This window comes from Lepidochelys kempii, chromosome 7 (assembly GCF_965140285.1).
Source record: "Lepidochelys kempii isolate rLepKem1 chromosome 7, rLepKem1.hap1, whole genome shotgun sequence".
Taxonomy (NCBI): Eukaryota; Metazoa; Chordata; order Testudines; family Cheloniidae; genus Lepidochelys; species Lepidochelys kempii.
The window spans coordinates 117,118,765-117,134,813 of NC_136386.1; the positions used below are offsets into that span (position 1 = coordinate 117,118,765).

Genomic DNA, 16,049 nt, shown 5'->3' on the forward strand with positions numbered 1-16,049 from the left:
CAACAGGCCCACAGTCCCAGTTGTATGCTGGGGAACCCATCACACTGTCCCACCATGAAGGATTCATCCTAATCACTAGTAGTTAGGGACAGTCTTAAATCCTGAAACATGAGTTTTTAGCTCTCTTCCAAAATTTTTCTTGTTAGCATTAGCTAGAACATTGCATACTCTTTTTAGCTATGTAAGTGTGCAATCCCTATCTGAATCTTGCTAAATTCTTGGCCTGAATGATGTCCTATGGCAATGAGTTTCACAGTCCTATTAGGAGCTATGAGTAGTTCTCCATTGACCTAGCTACCACCTCTCGGGGAAGAGGATTAACCTCTCCTGTTGCTGTAGTGAGAGTCTACACTGAAGCACTATAGCAGCATAGCTGCAATGCTGTGTTGCTGTAGTGTTTTAGGTGTAGACAAAGCCTGAATAACTAGAAGCCTCCCAAATGTATTTTTTTTTAAACATTGTAGATAAAAACTTGTATTGTGAATGACTAAAATATCTCCCCGATATAGTATGTCACATTTAACAAAAAACATTTAAAAAGAGAAGACCAAGCCTTCAAGTCTGACAGAAAGATTGAAAGAACCCATTTAAGGCAGTGAATTAAACCCAAGTCATGATGTACACTTACTGGACTAGGCTTTTTATCCACAACAATCCCAGCAAGTAATTGAGACTGTGGTCCTGCTGTCTTTAAGTCATATCGGTTTTGCTCACGAATCTATACGGAAAAAGACAAACTTTATTTGAAGCATCTATTGTACCTATATAGCAAACCCCTTTCTCACCATCAACTTTGTACGGCCAACGTATTGGGCAATGGAGCACAACTGGAGCACTGGACTTCGTATTGCTTTACTCTGGGATAAGGTGCCCCCTGCCTCTGACTGCACAGTACCTGCTGATCCTATGACTCCACTTCAGCACCACTAAAGATTTACCCTGGTCCCAACCCCAGCCATCTGCACCCGTTGTGAGACACCATGTATGGGACCCCGGTGGAAGTGAGCTCTGCAGAGGGACTGCACACCATTTGAATCTGCCTTCCTCCCTGTGAGGTAGAATCACACAGGCTCAGTTGCCAATGGGTCAATACCACGTGTGGTCACAGCAGTATTGATAGAATTTGCCCCACTTGAATAAATTGCTCCTTTCCTCAACCAGCAGCCCTGTCTACACGGCCATGATGCACACTGTCAGTATTTAACTAACGAAAAAAACAAACAAAAAACCACCCCAGGACTCTAGCCCAACTCTCTGGGACAGTAAGGCTTGTGAATCCGCCTGGGAAGAGAAAACTTAGTGTCTGGGACTGATAACAGTAGTCTAAATTAATGTCTGAGTGATTACAGGGCATTGTTCTATTTATCCTTTTTGAGGAAGGGAGTTGCTCCTTCTCAATCATATTCAGTTCTCAGGGATGGTAGTATGGCCCTTTAACCCCTAAAAGACTCCAAGTAAGTAAATCCCATAATTTCACAGAAACAGCATTACATGTCTAGCAAAATAATCAAGCCTGGGGTGGAGTTCAGGTCAGCTTTCTGAAAATGGCTGCTTTTCACATTCATGATATTTATTAGTTATGTACATTTAAAATACATATTAATTCCCAGAAACTACCTATGCAACATTTTAATGAGTATTTCTGCAGTCTTTTGAGAAAGGGCACCTACAACATAGAGAGATGGGTCAGAGCTGTTCAGTTCAGATCTAGATTCAAACTTCCACTAAGTTTTGTGCTAAGCCAAGTGCTACAGTTTGGGGCCATCTCCGATCTGTCATTCCTAGCGTAACTGCTGATCATCCAGCAAAGTATTATAATCAAGGTATTATAATACAAGTTTTATTATTCAATTCCAATAGCATGTGGAACTTAAAAAAACATTTTGGTAAAGCTAGGATGCTTTCTGTAAACCACTTTATTACTGTTTCTAATGATCACTTGACGGCCGACTTAGAATATATCTGGTACCTGTAAACAACTCAAGGTATTGTTACAGATTTCTTCATTAATCCTTTCTTACCTTATTCCTCTTTTCTAACACGTCACTTGGGTTTGTATTTAGAGGCACAAATTGGTTAGGATCTTCAATTTTGATTGGAGTTCCTCCACTAATCTTGGAGGAGTCTTCAGCTTTCATCCACTTAAAGAAAAATGTCTAGATGTTAGTTGGAAAAAAGGGGGAGAATGTGGCCATTGGAAAGAGCATGGTTTAGTGGTTAGGAGGAGGAACAAGGACTCCTGGATTTTATTAGCAGCTTTGCTAGTCACTCACTAAGAGATCATTGCCAATTTATTAAACTGTTCTGTGCCCCAGTTTACAAACTTGTAAATGGATGTAATACTTACCTCACGATATCCACACAAGGCAGGTTAACTAAATGACTGTAAAAAATTGAAAAGCTCACTTGAAAAATGATACAGAACTACAAAATTATATTAATACGATTATGTTTAGAAAGAATTGCTTTTACCAAAAATCCTGTATAAAAGGGATAAAGACCACTGAACTTTTTATTCCATTAATGCAGCATCTAATGGCTCCAGAATTAGTTCTCTCTCCCTGTTACTCTATTTGTATTATAGTCTCCTATCTCTGCTAATTGCAGGTTTCGTATTGGGATTTTTTCTTTTTAAGCAAAGTTTAATATAAGCCTGCCATTGATGGTATATCTATCAAACTAAAGGAACAGTGAAATTGGTTAACTACCAGCAGGTGGTGGTGCTGCTGCTTTTAATCTTTTATGCAACTGGGATCAGGTGTATAGCAAATGGGATACCTCTACTAGGCACCGCTTTGCAAGAGACTTGATCTCTCCCCTAGCTCGTTGGGAATGTGGTGGAGGCGACACACTTAGTCCTGGGAGAAGGAAGTCCTGCACATCATTCAGAGACATATGTTAACAGGTGGCATTAATGGGCTCTAAAGAAAGTCCTGATCAGTTATCTTTGAACAGAGATAGTGACAGTGACCTAGACCCAACAAGCACGGAGGAATTGATTTAGCTTGGAAAAAAATAGCGCTCCTGTGGGGATGGAGAGGCCCCCACATAGAGGGGGGGAAATGAGAGACACTGCCATTGATTCATGGGTAATTCTTTGCATGCTAGATGCAGTGCAACAACAAAAAAGCTCCCATTACAAGAACCAATAAGGAAGAGGAAAATCAATCAAAGAGTGGAGAACAAAGCTATCCCTTTTTCTATCACCAGAATTCCCCCAAACAGAAAGGGCATCTCAGTGCAGCAGCTTTTCCCACATTCAATCTCAGACAAGCCTACCTTCTTGTTTGCTAGCTTTTAACTAATTAGATGATCCAGCTAAAAAAGATTTTGTAAGTGGACCAGATTTAGTGATATAAACTCTGCAGAATTCACTTTCTCTCAGGTAGAGTAAGAACAAGCCGACTATCAAAAATAGCTTCCTACCGTTATCTTAGTTCTGGGACTAGTCTCTCCATTCCAAGACTCCTCAGGCACATTCACTTTTAAGTATGTATTTGGAGAGTTCAGCCATCTTGTCTTTTCTCGCTGTTGTCTTTGTGCTAGGAATTTGAGAGGGGAAAGTGGAACTGTATCATCTTCGAAAGAAAAGGCAGTCACAGTGGCTGGGATCTCAACATCACTCTTGTGCCTGGGTTTTTCTCTGACTAGAGGTTGCCTGTAAGCATAGCCAGTTCTGTATCCCTGAGAAGGTTAAAAAAAAAAAAAAAAAAAAAAAAAAAAAGAGAGAGAGATCAACCAATAATGCCCAAAGAATAGGAAACTATGGCAATTTTGTACCACTGTGTATGTATTAAATGAACTATCTGCACTCATCCAAGCAAGAGATTTGGGGTATCCTTTTCCAAAATATTTTTCATTTATTGATTTATAAAAAACCCTTTATAGTCAGCATCATAGCAGACAGTCAAAAATTCATATAACTGCAGTTTTTCACATATTTGACAGTCTTTCCACTTCTCTTATGAACAGTGCAATCTGGAAAGATTAAGAATAATCTATAGAAGTTTATAATGGTCAATTCCTTCCTCCATTCAAGAGCCAACAAAGATAACATTTCCCTTCTGATGGAAAGTAACAATATAATTTGAGCTAAACTGACCTCTAGAATTCTGCCCTGAGTAAGGGGCAGCACAGAAGAAGAGCAGGGACCAAATGGTGACCTACAGTCATCATCTGATTTCTGCTTAGCCCTTGCTCCATTTGGGGGTGGGGGTGGGGGTGTAAGAGGATGGACAGGAAGAAGTAAGTTCTACCAGTCCTTTTCCTGCCCCTCCATGCCAGCTGAGCCGTGTTGGCCAGCATGTTCAGTGGAGCCCCGGCTCCACCCACATCTCACTCCTGCCTACCAACTCCCTGCCCACCCATGCAAAAGGGGGAACAATTGCCCGGGGAGAGATACCCTGGTTGCTGTGTTATGACCTGTGATATAGGTAGTCCACACAGGAAAGCAAGGGGGCATCTAACCTCCCTGCTTGAGCACATAGTGTAATTCATGTCTGAGTCTAATACATTACACTAATATGCGACTGGTATCCTCTTTTGCTTTGCTTTTACTTTATCAATAAATAACTTAATTTGAAATTAATATTTTGTTACATTTTGAACAATTAGTATTGAACTTCATTTCTTCCAAGTCCATAAAAATTAAAGAGATAAAAACTGATAGAAGTTAGAAACGAACACTACAATTCATAACAAAATAAAAATGAAAGCTTCCAAGTATATTTACGAAGGTGATGATTGAAAATGTATGTTGTAGCAATACAGCTTTATACAGAGAAATTATTAACCTTTGTGACAGTGTCCTGACAGAAATTTTAGCTTAACCAGTTCTTACTATTCTGTTGTGTTAGGCTTCAGAAATAGAAAGATTTAAAAAAAATATATATTATATATTCTGTCCTAAATCAAATGTTCAGATATGGGAGATATTAAATATTCAATAAAAACTACTTTTCATTTACATATTTCATTTTCAAGTTTATAAAGAAAATCAAAACAGACAATTCCTTTACTTAGGGCAGAGGTGGGCAAACTACAGCCCGTGGGCCACATCCAGCCTGTGGGGCCATCCTGCTGGGCCCTTGAGCTCCTGGCCAGGGAGGCTAGTCCCCGGCTCCTCCCCCCGCAGCCTCAGCACGCTGCGCCGCCAGAGCGGGAGGGGGCTGCACTGCAGGGGAGAGCAGGAAGGGAGGCTCACCTGCAGCCTCAGGGGAGCAGGCAGGCGGTGTGGGTGGCGGAAGTATGGCGAACACGGGCAGAGGACTCAGGAGGAGCACCGGGTGGCTGCGCAGCCGGCCGGAGAGTAGTGGAGCTTGGAAGGGGAAACCGCTGCTTCTCTCCAGCTATGCAGCTGCCCCTGCTCCTCCTGAGTCCTCCACCCATGTTTGCAGGGCTGCATTCTGAAAGGGGCTTTGCGGGGGGTTGGATAGGGGGTGGGGTCGGAGCAGTCAGGGGCAAGAGGTCCCAGGAGGGGGCCGGTCAGGGGACAAGGAGTAGGGGGGGTAGGATGGGTGAGGAGTTCTGAGGGGGGCAGTCAAGGGGCGGGAATTGGGAGGGCGCTGATAGGGTTAGGGTTTGGGGAGGCACAGCCTTCCCTACGTGGCCCTCCATACAGTTTTGGAACTCTGATGTAGCCCTCAAGCCAAAAGGTTTGCCCACCCCTGATTTAGGGCCTAAGAGTTGAGGAGTAAAAGGCACCCAAAACTCTCAAGGATTGCATTTGTATTGTTATAATTGTGTACCTACCAGGTTGTCTAGCATCCTCATGAGAGCTTCAAACTCTTGTTCCCCAACTTTCCATTTTTGTTGGGAGCCCATATTAACTCCACCTCCTCCAGCTGCTGCCACAGCGTGTGTGAAAGGCTTGTACTTCTGCAGGTCTAGTATAAGAAGATTGTCTATTCCACCTGCACCAGCTAATGCATGAACCTGCAACAATATACACACAGTAATCTGCTTGTTTATAGATAATTTTATGGGGTGTGGAATTCTCAGCTTGTCTGAATTTAATGGAAAAATTGTAAACATAAAATTGGCTACAATTATGTTTTCAGGTTACTTTTCTTCTCATTAAAATTATGACAACTGCATTAAGACATGCAGAGAATGATTTCTATTGTATGAATGATAGTATCAGTTAATAATTATGGCTCTAAAAGGAGTAAATGCAATAAACTTCAATTATTTATTAAGTGCTCAACAATGTACTTTTAACTGTAGAAGACAGAGAAATATCTTTAATCTTGACACAGATGTACCCTACCATTGGCGAGAAAGGCAACTGTAAGTCTGATTAATTACTTAATAAGACACTAACAAGTGATTTCTGGATTCTGCTTAATTTATTTAGTAATACACCATTCTCCTCCGCTTTGTGCTTGTAGTGGAAAATCCTCTTTTTCTCATCCCAACATTGAGCTCGAGTAACTGAGTTGGGCGTTGTGAATCTCCACAAGGTCAGAGGTGGAAGGAATTCTTCAACCAGACCACAGAGGATCTAGTGGTACCCACAGACTTTGCATCCCATTTCTATGCAGAGTAAGGAGTGATGGATCTGTTACCTTCCTGCTCTTCTAACTGTGTTAGCCCTAGTCACTGTGCTCAGCCCTGCAGGGAACGTTTATGGAGCTATGCTCTGTGGGGTGTACAAGTATGCACCCCTGGACACAAGCTCCTGAAGTTTACTCTGTCCACCATGGAAAGCACTGTTAGTTTCACATGGATGATCTGCATTTAGAGAAGACGGACTCCAGATTTGCCCTGTAATATTACAGATCCATCTGCATTTCCCCCCAGATTGCCTGGCTTTCAACAGGTTAGTTGGCAAAATATTAATGGCCCCCAAAATAACTTCCATTAAATGGTATCATGTTGCAATGTTGCTGTCATAAAAATAAAGGGAAGGGTAACCACCTTTCTGTATACAGTGCTATAAAATCCCTCCTGACCAGAGGCAAAACCCTTTCACCTGTAAAGGGTTAAGAAGCTAAGATAACCTCGCTGGCACCTGACCAAAATGACCAATGAGGAGACAAGTTACTTTCAAAGCTGGGGGGGGGAAACAAAGGGTCTGTGTCTGTGTGATGCTTTTGCCAGGAACAGATCAGGAATGCAGACTCAGAACTTCTGTTAGTTAGTAAGTAATCTAGCTAGAAATGCGTTAGATTTCCTTTTGTTTAATGGTTGGTAAAATACACTGTGCTGAATGGAATGTATATTCCTGCTTTTGTCTCTTTTTGTAACTTAAGGTTTTGCCTAGACGGATTCTCTGTGTTTTGAATCTGATTACCCTGTAAGGTATTTACCATCCTGATTTTACAGAGGTGATTCTTTTACCTTTTCTTTAATTAAAATTCTTCTTTTAAGAACCTGATTGCTTTTTCATTGTTCTTAAGATCCAAGGGTTTGGGTCTGTGTTCACCTGTACAAATTGGTGAGGATTTTTATCAAGCCTTCCCCAGGAAAGTGAGTACAGGGCTTGGGGGGATATTTTGGGGGAAGATGCCTCCAAGTGGGCTCTTTCCCTGTTCTTTGTTTAACATGCTTGGTGGTGGCAGCATAAGGTTCAAGGACAAGGCAAAGTGTGTACCTTGGAGAAGTTTTTAACCTAAATTGGTAAGAAGCAGCTTAGGGGTTTTTCATGCAGGTCCCCACATCTGTACCCTAGAGTTCAGAGTGGAGAAGGAACCTTGACAGTTGCACTACAAGACAGCTTTCTAATAAAGGATACTGTCCCATGGGACAAACTCATTCAAGTAAACACAATGTGCTCTACAGCAAAGCCAACACATGATGCCTAAACCAACTTACTCTCATACCCAGAGTGGTTTTGATATTGCTAATTGTGCACATACAAGGAAGTAAACAGAAACATGCTTTTAATTTCATTCTATAACAGAAACAAGTCTCCTCTTTATTCCACAGAACTCCTACACTGCGGTAGTCTATTTTTTGTCAAGGTCCAAATTTCTTGGTTGGGATATTGCAAGGCTAAGATTCCAAAGAAGAAAATAAAAAAATAATAATGATAATAAGTAAATAAAAATATTTTGAGGTCCACTCAAAATCGTCTGGTAGTACAGATTTGGCCCATGATCCGCCTATTGACTATTCCTGTTTTACACAAATATTGTGTCTAATAGCAGAGATTCTGTTGAATACTTTGCAATAATGGAGCTTCCTCCCTATGGAGTCAGGTCTATCCATTGCAATAACTCGTTATGGCATAAGTATTTCCTTCAGAAATTAAATAACGACGAATCATCTCTCTTACCTGTATTTCACAGGCAAGCTGCACATTGAAAATATAGTGAAAGGCCTCCTCTAATGTCTCTCCTAAGGCTACCACACCATGATTTCTCAAGACCAGCAACTAGTGAATGAAAACACAAATGTTAAATGGTAGAAACTGGTACAGAACATGCAAATGATTAAAGAAAAACATGAATAAAGGTTGACTACCTTGCAACTTGGCCCAAGAACCTTCTGAAGCTGAATTCTCTCTTCCTGTTCATCAAGAGATCCTTGGTAATCGTAGTAAGCAACATCTCCCAGAATCAGAGCCTCCTGAGAGATTGGAAGGATACCACACTTCATAGATGAAACCTGTTTCAAACAAATTGAACACTTTTAAGATTCTGAAAAAAAACATTTAAACCAGGGTTCTGTGCAAAAGTGCCATGTTCCACAAGTTTCCAGGTTAGTCTTCCAAAGTTATAAGTGAACTATTAGGTCATCCAGAAGTTTACCATACGAGTGGGAGATTATTCCCAATGGTATTTTTCCAGTACATGGGTTCTCTACCTCTGGATCACAACCACTCTGTCCCACCTATATTCTTAAATGATAGTGAAGTCTTGGCTATATGCTAGCTAGACAAGAGGAGTCTCAATACGGAGTAGGCACTGTTCTACTGCTTTATCCAGTCTAGTTTAAAATATGGTGAGAGCACTGCTACCACTTCACTTGGGGGACTATGCCACATAACAGATGAAACCATAAGCAAGTTTTCCCTGGCAATTGATATTAATGCATCTTTTCCTCATTTCATTCCCATCACTCTACATCAACCCTCAACAATTTTTCTTCCTTCCTGGTGTTTACACACTTCAAATATTGGTAAACAGTTATGTCTTCCTTTTCTCATCTCTAGCCAGCTATATAAATTTATCTCCTTGTTTCTCTCATTAGTTAGTTCAGTCCAGCCTCTTACTCATTTTTGCCCTTTTTTGAACTTCTAGTTTAGCTATAACTTTTTGAGAGATACCCAGAACATTTATAATATAACCTCTTAAAAATGCAATTAGTGTAATCTACATCATGACTTAGAACACATTTTGTAGTACCGAGATGATTTTAAATAAGTGTTGGCCGAAACTGTACATATTCTTCCTTCACTCTGACTGAGGTGGTCCAATACTCATTTTATGCATGGCTTATTCCAGCAAAGTGCTCAGCACCTTCAGATCACTCAGGATCTTGAAGAATAAGCCCCTTACACTGGTGTAAGTCAAGAGGTGTAACTGAACAGAAGTCAATGGAGTTACACAAGTATAAAACTGTGGAGAGGCAAGTTTGATCCATACACACTAGATCTACATTCATAATATACATCTTTAATATATTTTATATTTTGAAACTGTTTCCTCTTTAGGCCACGTTAGGAACTGTACAGACTTACAGCTGCAGTTGCAGGGGTGTGTATGTGTATCACACATCTGACATCAGGGCGCATGGAGTAGATGGCAGCATGTGGACTGAATCCTGCATTGTCGATGCTCAGATTGGTACTCCCCTGGTCAACTACATCTCCTAAAATATTTAATTTAATCTGGAAAACAATCAAACAAAGGAAACTCATGGAACTACTGTAAGTTGGCCATAACTAACTGGCCATGAACCAACTGAAAAGAACAAACCAAAAAAACCCAAACCAAAAAACCTATAGCTCAGTAGGTACCATCATGGGAGGAGAGGGGAGAGGAAACAGAATCAATTTAGCAGTGATCATATCCGATCTTAAACTTGTGCTTAGTTTGACCTCTCCTAAACAAGCTAAGATTTTTTTTTTTAAATCACATTCATCAGTGAAATAACGCTTAGAAGTATTAGGGCAGCCAGGAGTAAGTATATAAATCCTCCTGCTGTTTAAGATCTTGCCAGATGGTGGAAATAGCCATTAAAAAAGGTAAAGGCTAGATAATGATAAACAGATAAAGAAATTCCTCTTTGATCTGGCTGCCCCTTAGCTAAAGGAAGAGTTGGTAGTATAGCACACCAAGCAGACTCAACTGGAGTAGAAAGCCTGCAAGAGAACCTCAAATAACAAGCTTCTGTTCAAAGCACAACCTGTATAGATATATTTAGCATACAGATACCTATAAATAAATGCTCAGACTAAAATGGTTAAGAGCAATAGATGCTAAAACTGAACATTTCAGATGAACTACATATTTTTACACCCTATTAATGTACTGTGTTATATTATAAATTAAACCTCCTAATTTCTCAAATTTGAATTTGAAAATTTAATACAATTTAATGTGAAAACAAAGATTCGATCTCAGAATAACTGCCATTAAAGCATTTTAAATGAAAGTCGTGGAAATAAAAAAATCTCTCCAAACTGTTAAGGGGTGGGTAGGAAAGAGTAACAGAGGCAATAGAAGCAGCATATAAGATCCAGTTCTTATGGTTATATTTTTGGCTCTGCTTTTGGAAATTGACCATATTGTGCCACCTACCTTCGGTTCCCTTCTAAACATTGTCAGCAAGACTCACCAGTAGATATGACTATTTGGGTAACAAACTTTTCAGTTCTTTCACACCATGAGATGCTTAATTTGGTAGTCTAGACACTGAATTAAGAGCCCTTATACCAATTCCCTTTTTGGCCTCGAACAAATTACTTAACTCTGCTGTTTTCCAGTTGTGAAATGGGGATAATAATACATGTCTCATGCCTGACAAGGATGTCATGTGGATAATACATGCAAAGTACTTTGAAGATCAAAGCACTATATTACTGATAAGAGGTTGCTGTTATATTAATAAAGTAGCTGACAAATTCTATTTGACTTCCTTTTGTGGACCAGGTAGGAGCACAGCTAAAATACAAAAAGCTTGCTGGACAACATTAAAGCTTTAGTGGAACCAAAGCAGTGAAAAGTGGATCCAAAAACTGGACAGAAGTGTTCAGGAGCAGACGATTGTATAATCCCAAAAATTAATCTGCTGTTCACTAGATGATTTTACGTGAATTTCGGAACAGGTAAATAAAAACCTGATGCCACTATCCTACTTCAGTAGCTGCAAAACTGTCAGGAAACAATCTAAGTCTCTGTGATTATTATTAATGTAAGTGAAGCACATACCAAATTGGAGGCTGAAGCTTCAGAAAAAGACAGACCTCTTGGAATGATTAGAATGTGGTCCTGTTCTTTGCTTACTCTTACCTGAAAAGGAGGAAAAATGATTTCTGATTTATTATTTAATTTACTTAAATAACATTTGGAAAATTAATTCTAATTTTGTATGGTTTAATTTTAAACATACAGGTAAAAACACAAAGAAGCAACTAATCAGTTTTACTCTTAAAAATACTCACTGTGATGTAGGAATTTGCTAAGTGTGCCCATCCAAACAAGTCAGCCAACCTATACAAGCTGGCTAATTTACAACGAGTAAGTTTTTCTCCCTTAACAAATGAGGTGGTGTCTATTCCAGGTAGGTCATTGATGGGTGTAACCATTCCAAGGCCTGAAAGAAAAAAAAAAGTGGTAAATTAAGTTCTCTGTGATTCTCCAAAAGCAGTATACTTAAATTAGTAGTATAGAACCCCAGTTCTGCCAAATGCTAATAGCATTAGACTACGCTTACAGCAGAGGTTTAGTGATTTCTCGAACTGCCTTAGCAACCTTTGTAATATAAGGCCCTAGATACCATACCCTAAAATATTATGAAAGTCTCCAAATTTTGAGAGAAGGAAGGAAGGGTGAATTAGTGACAGAGGACTACTTTGAAGTACCACTCAGATCTGAACTATCCTTTGCTTCAAGGTAATGTGCTCTGGACAGATTCCAATGTTTTAAGACCTCCTGAGCTAAGATCAGGCTTACAGGCTGTTTGAAAACACTCCTATTGGGCTTTGCAAACTTGAATAGCCATTTGAATAGATTTCTCATTCTGAGTCACTGTAGTTAGTTCTAGGGATGTCATGAGGGAGGATATAAGAACTACTGCAAAAGTTCGCAAACTGTTTAATAGCACAGAACACATTTTAATAGAGAAATTGTATCATGGACACCTCCTAGCTCGTTTATGACTGGTAAGACCACTCCTTCTCCCCTTCACAAATACATAATATGCCTATGGCAACTACAACATTTGAATACACAGAAAGTTACTACTAGGAAAGTTAAAAATATACTAAATACTGTGTTTTAATATGATTTACCAGACAGAAACAAGAAGAGTTAGTACCTTATGACCAGCCACCTTTTCAGAATCCACTAACAAATGTTTGAAGGACAACAGTTTGAGAACATCTAGTTTAGCGGATAGTCCACAGGACGGGTAGTCAGGACATTTGGGTTCTATTTTCCTTTCTCCCACTCACTTTTTAAATTGGACCCTAAGTGACTTGTCCAAAGCCACACAATAGAAGTGTTGAGTATTATCAGCTCCCATTGGATTTCAGTGGGAGATGGGACTGCTCACAGTGCTGAAAATCAGGCCCCTAAAAACACAACACATAAGAATGGCCACACAGGGTCAGGCTGATGGTCTGTCTAGTCCAGTATCCTGTCTCTGACAGCAGCCAGCACCAAAGCTTCAGGGGGAAATGTACAGAACATGGCAGTTGGAGTGATCTACCCTGTCTTCTACTCCCTGTTTCTGGCAGTCAGATGTTTAGGGTCACCTGAACATGGGGTTCCATCTCTGACCATCTTGGCTAATGGCCACTGATGGACCTATCCTCCATGAACTTATCCAGTTCTTTTTTGAACCCAGCTATATTTTTGGCCATCACAAAGTTTCATGGCAATGAGTTTTCACAGGTTAATTGTGCACTGTGTGAAAAAGTACTTCCTCTTCTTTGTATTAAACCTGCTGCCTATTAATGTCATTGGGCAACCCCTTCTTTTTGTATTGTGGGAAAGGGTAAATAACACTTCTGTATTTATTTATTCCATACCATTCCTGGTTTTATAGACCTCTATCATATTCCCCCCCCATCATCTCTTTTCTAAATTGAACAACCCTAATCTTTTTAGTTTCTTCTCATATGGAAGCTGTTCCATACCGGTGATCATCTTTGTTGACCATCTGAATCTTTCCCAGTTCCACTATATCTTTTTTGAGATAGGGGGACTGGAACGAAACAGTAGTCAGGGTGTGGGTGCACCCTGGATTTATATAGTGTGTGACAAAGTTCCTCCTCTGCCTTGGTGTGTCCTGCGCTTATTGCTTGCCTCAGAGATTCATGGCAGCCCTCAGTTTGGTCACTCTTGCTAGTGGCTCAAACCTGCCGTTCACTCAGCTAACCTCATCACTGGCCAGCATGGGGAAAAGGAAGGAGAACAATCCCCACAGTCTCTGCTTGTCCACCTAGTGGGTCGGGGGACAGGCCAGGGACCTTCCCCTCTGGTGGGACCCACAGTCCAGGTCAACTCCTCCTGTATCCAATAGGGATTTGGGGGAAATGGGGGGAACCCAGCCCCGCCCTGCACTCCGGGTTCCAGCCTAGGGCCCTGTGGATCACAGCTGTCTATAGTGTTTTGTGTAACAGCTGTGTGACAGCTACAACTCCCTGGCCTCCTCCCAACACCTTCTGTATCCTCACCACAGGACTTTCTTCCTGATGCCAGATAGCATTTGTACTCCTCAGTCCTCCAGCAGCACGCCATCTCACTCTCAGCTCCTTGCGTGCTCCACACTGACTGAAGTGAGGTCCTTTTTAAACCAGGTGCCCTGAGTAGCCTGCCTTAATTGATTCTAGCAGCTTCTTAATTGGATCCAGGTGTCCTAATTAGCCTGTCTGCCTTAATTGGTTCCAGTAAGTTCCTGATTGTTCTGGAACTGCCCATTACCATACCCAAGGAAAAGGGACCTGCTTAACCTGGGGCTAATATATCTGCCTTCTATCACTCTCCTGTAGCCATCTGGCCCAACCCTGTCACAAGTGGCATTATACTTTCTATCCCTTTTCTTATAGTTCCTAAAATACTGTTAAGCTTTTTGACCACTGCTGCACACAGAGCAGAAATTTTCAGAGAACTATCCATGATGACTCCAAGATATTTCTTGAGTGGTGGCAGCTAATGTAGAACCCATCATTATATACCTGTAGTTGGAATTATTTTTACCTATGTGCATTACTTTGCATTTATCAATTTGCTATTTTGTTGCCGCCAGTCACCCAGTTTTCTGAGATCCCCCTATAACTCTTGCCCACATACTCAGGGTCTAAATGGTCACCATATTTGAGGTTGGAAAGGAATTTCCCCCTGAGTCAGATTGGCAGAGACCCTGGAGGTTTTTTGCATTCGTCTGCAGCTTGGGGCATGGGTCACTTGCAGGTTTAAACCAGTGTAAATGGTGAATTCACTGTAACAAAGTCTTTAAACCATGATTTGAGGACTTCAGTAACTCAGGCAGAGGTTAGTAGTCTATTTCAGCAGTGGGTGGGTGAGGTTCTATAACCTGCAATGTGCAGGTCAGACTAGATGATCATGATGGTCCCTTCTGATCTTAAAGTCTATGAGAGAACTCTTCACAGTCAGCTTTGGACTTAACTACCTTGAATAATTTTGTATAGTCTGTAAACTTTGCCACTTCATTGTTGACTTTTCAGGATCATTAATGAATAAGTTGAACAGCACTGGTCCCAGTACAGATCCTTGTTTTTATCAATCTGCCTGGTACTGAAAAAATCAGCATTACATTAGCTACCTCCCAGTCATCTGGTACAGAGGCTGATTTCATTGATAGGTTAGATACTACAGTTAGTAGTTCTGCAATTTCACATTTGAGTTCCTTAAGAACTCTTCGGTGAATACCATCTGGTCCTGGGTGACGTATTACTGTCTAATTTATCCATTTGTTCTAAAACCTCTTCTCTACTGACACATCAATGTGGGACAATACTTCAGATTTGTCACCCAAAAAGGATAGCTCTGATTTAGGTATCTCCCCCCACATCCTCTGCAGTGAAGACACAAAATTCGTTTAGTTTCTCTGCAATGGCCTTGTCTTCCTTCAATGAACCTTTAACACCTTCGTTGTCTAGTGGTCTCACTGCCTGTTTGGCAGCCTTCCTGCTTCTGATGTACTTAAAATATTCTTACTAATATTTATTGTGTCTTTAGCAAGTTGCTTCTCACATTCTTTTACACTTAACATGCCAGAGTTTGTGGACCTTCTTATTATACTTACTAGGATCTGACTTGAAGTTTTAAAAGATCCCTTTTTGCAAATAACAGCCTCGATTCTGTTTAGCCATGGTGGCATTCTTTTGGCCCACAGTGTCTCTTTGGATTTGGGATACACATTTAGTCTGAGTCTCTATTAAGGTGTTTTTAAATAGTCCTCATGCTGCTTGCAGGCATTTAGTTCCTTTTAATTTCTGTCTAACAAGCATCCTCATTCTTATGTTCTCAACCATACATCTTAAATCACTTCATGAAATGGCTATCACATTTGCACCTTTAAGTCTGCAGGCAATGCAGAGAACAGTCTAGAAAGACAGATTTGTCTATTACACTCAGACACTCTTATGAATGTTTAACACGAATATGACTTTTTAATAAGGTTTCAACGATTACAAACCTTGGAAATTAGCCAGAGGACTTTTTCTGTGAAGGCTGTAACTTGATCGCATGATCCTGGCAAGAATCTTTTTTTTTTAAATAACTACACTTTGCTATTTACTAAAAAAACAGCTGCCAGGAGCATGAAAGTAATATCTAATCATGCATTTGAACAGGTTCCTCCTTCCTATCAAACTTTAAAGACAAGTGTACTACGGTAAATTGCTGCCAAGT

General features: G+C 40.5%; 1 protein-coding gene across 15 annotated transcripts in view; it reads right to left on the minus strand.

Annotated features, from left to right (window-relative positions):
• The window catches only part of ADD3 (adducin 3), a 189,636-nt gene that overhangs the window by 27,329 nt on the left and 146,258 nt on the right, over positions 1-16,049 (minus strand). For 14 of the 15 annotated variants that reach the window (XM_073354406.2, XM_073354410.2, XM_073354415.2 and 11 more), the window contains 9 exons: positions 11,612-11,763; positions 11,379-11,459; positions 9,686-9,835; positions 8,467-8,610; positions 8,279-8,377; positions 5,752-5,934; positions 3,427-3,684; positions 2,022-2,141; positions 629-718 (listed from right to left, as the gene is read on the minus strand). In XM_073354406.2, coding sequence (XP_073210507.1) covers positions 629-718; positions 2,022-2,141; positions 3,427-3,684; positions 5,752-5,934; positions 8,279-8,377; positions 8,467-8,610; positions 9,686-9,835; positions 11,379-11,459; positions 11,612-11,763 — 1,277 coding nt within the window. The remainder of the gene's footprint in view (positions 1-628; positions 719-2,021; positions 2,142-3,426; positions 3,685-5,751; positions 5,935-8,278; positions 8,378-8,466; positions 8,611-9,685; positions 9,836-11,378; positions 11,460-11,611; positions 11,764-16,049) is intronic. The other variant, XM_073354421.2, reaches the window with a different exon arrangement.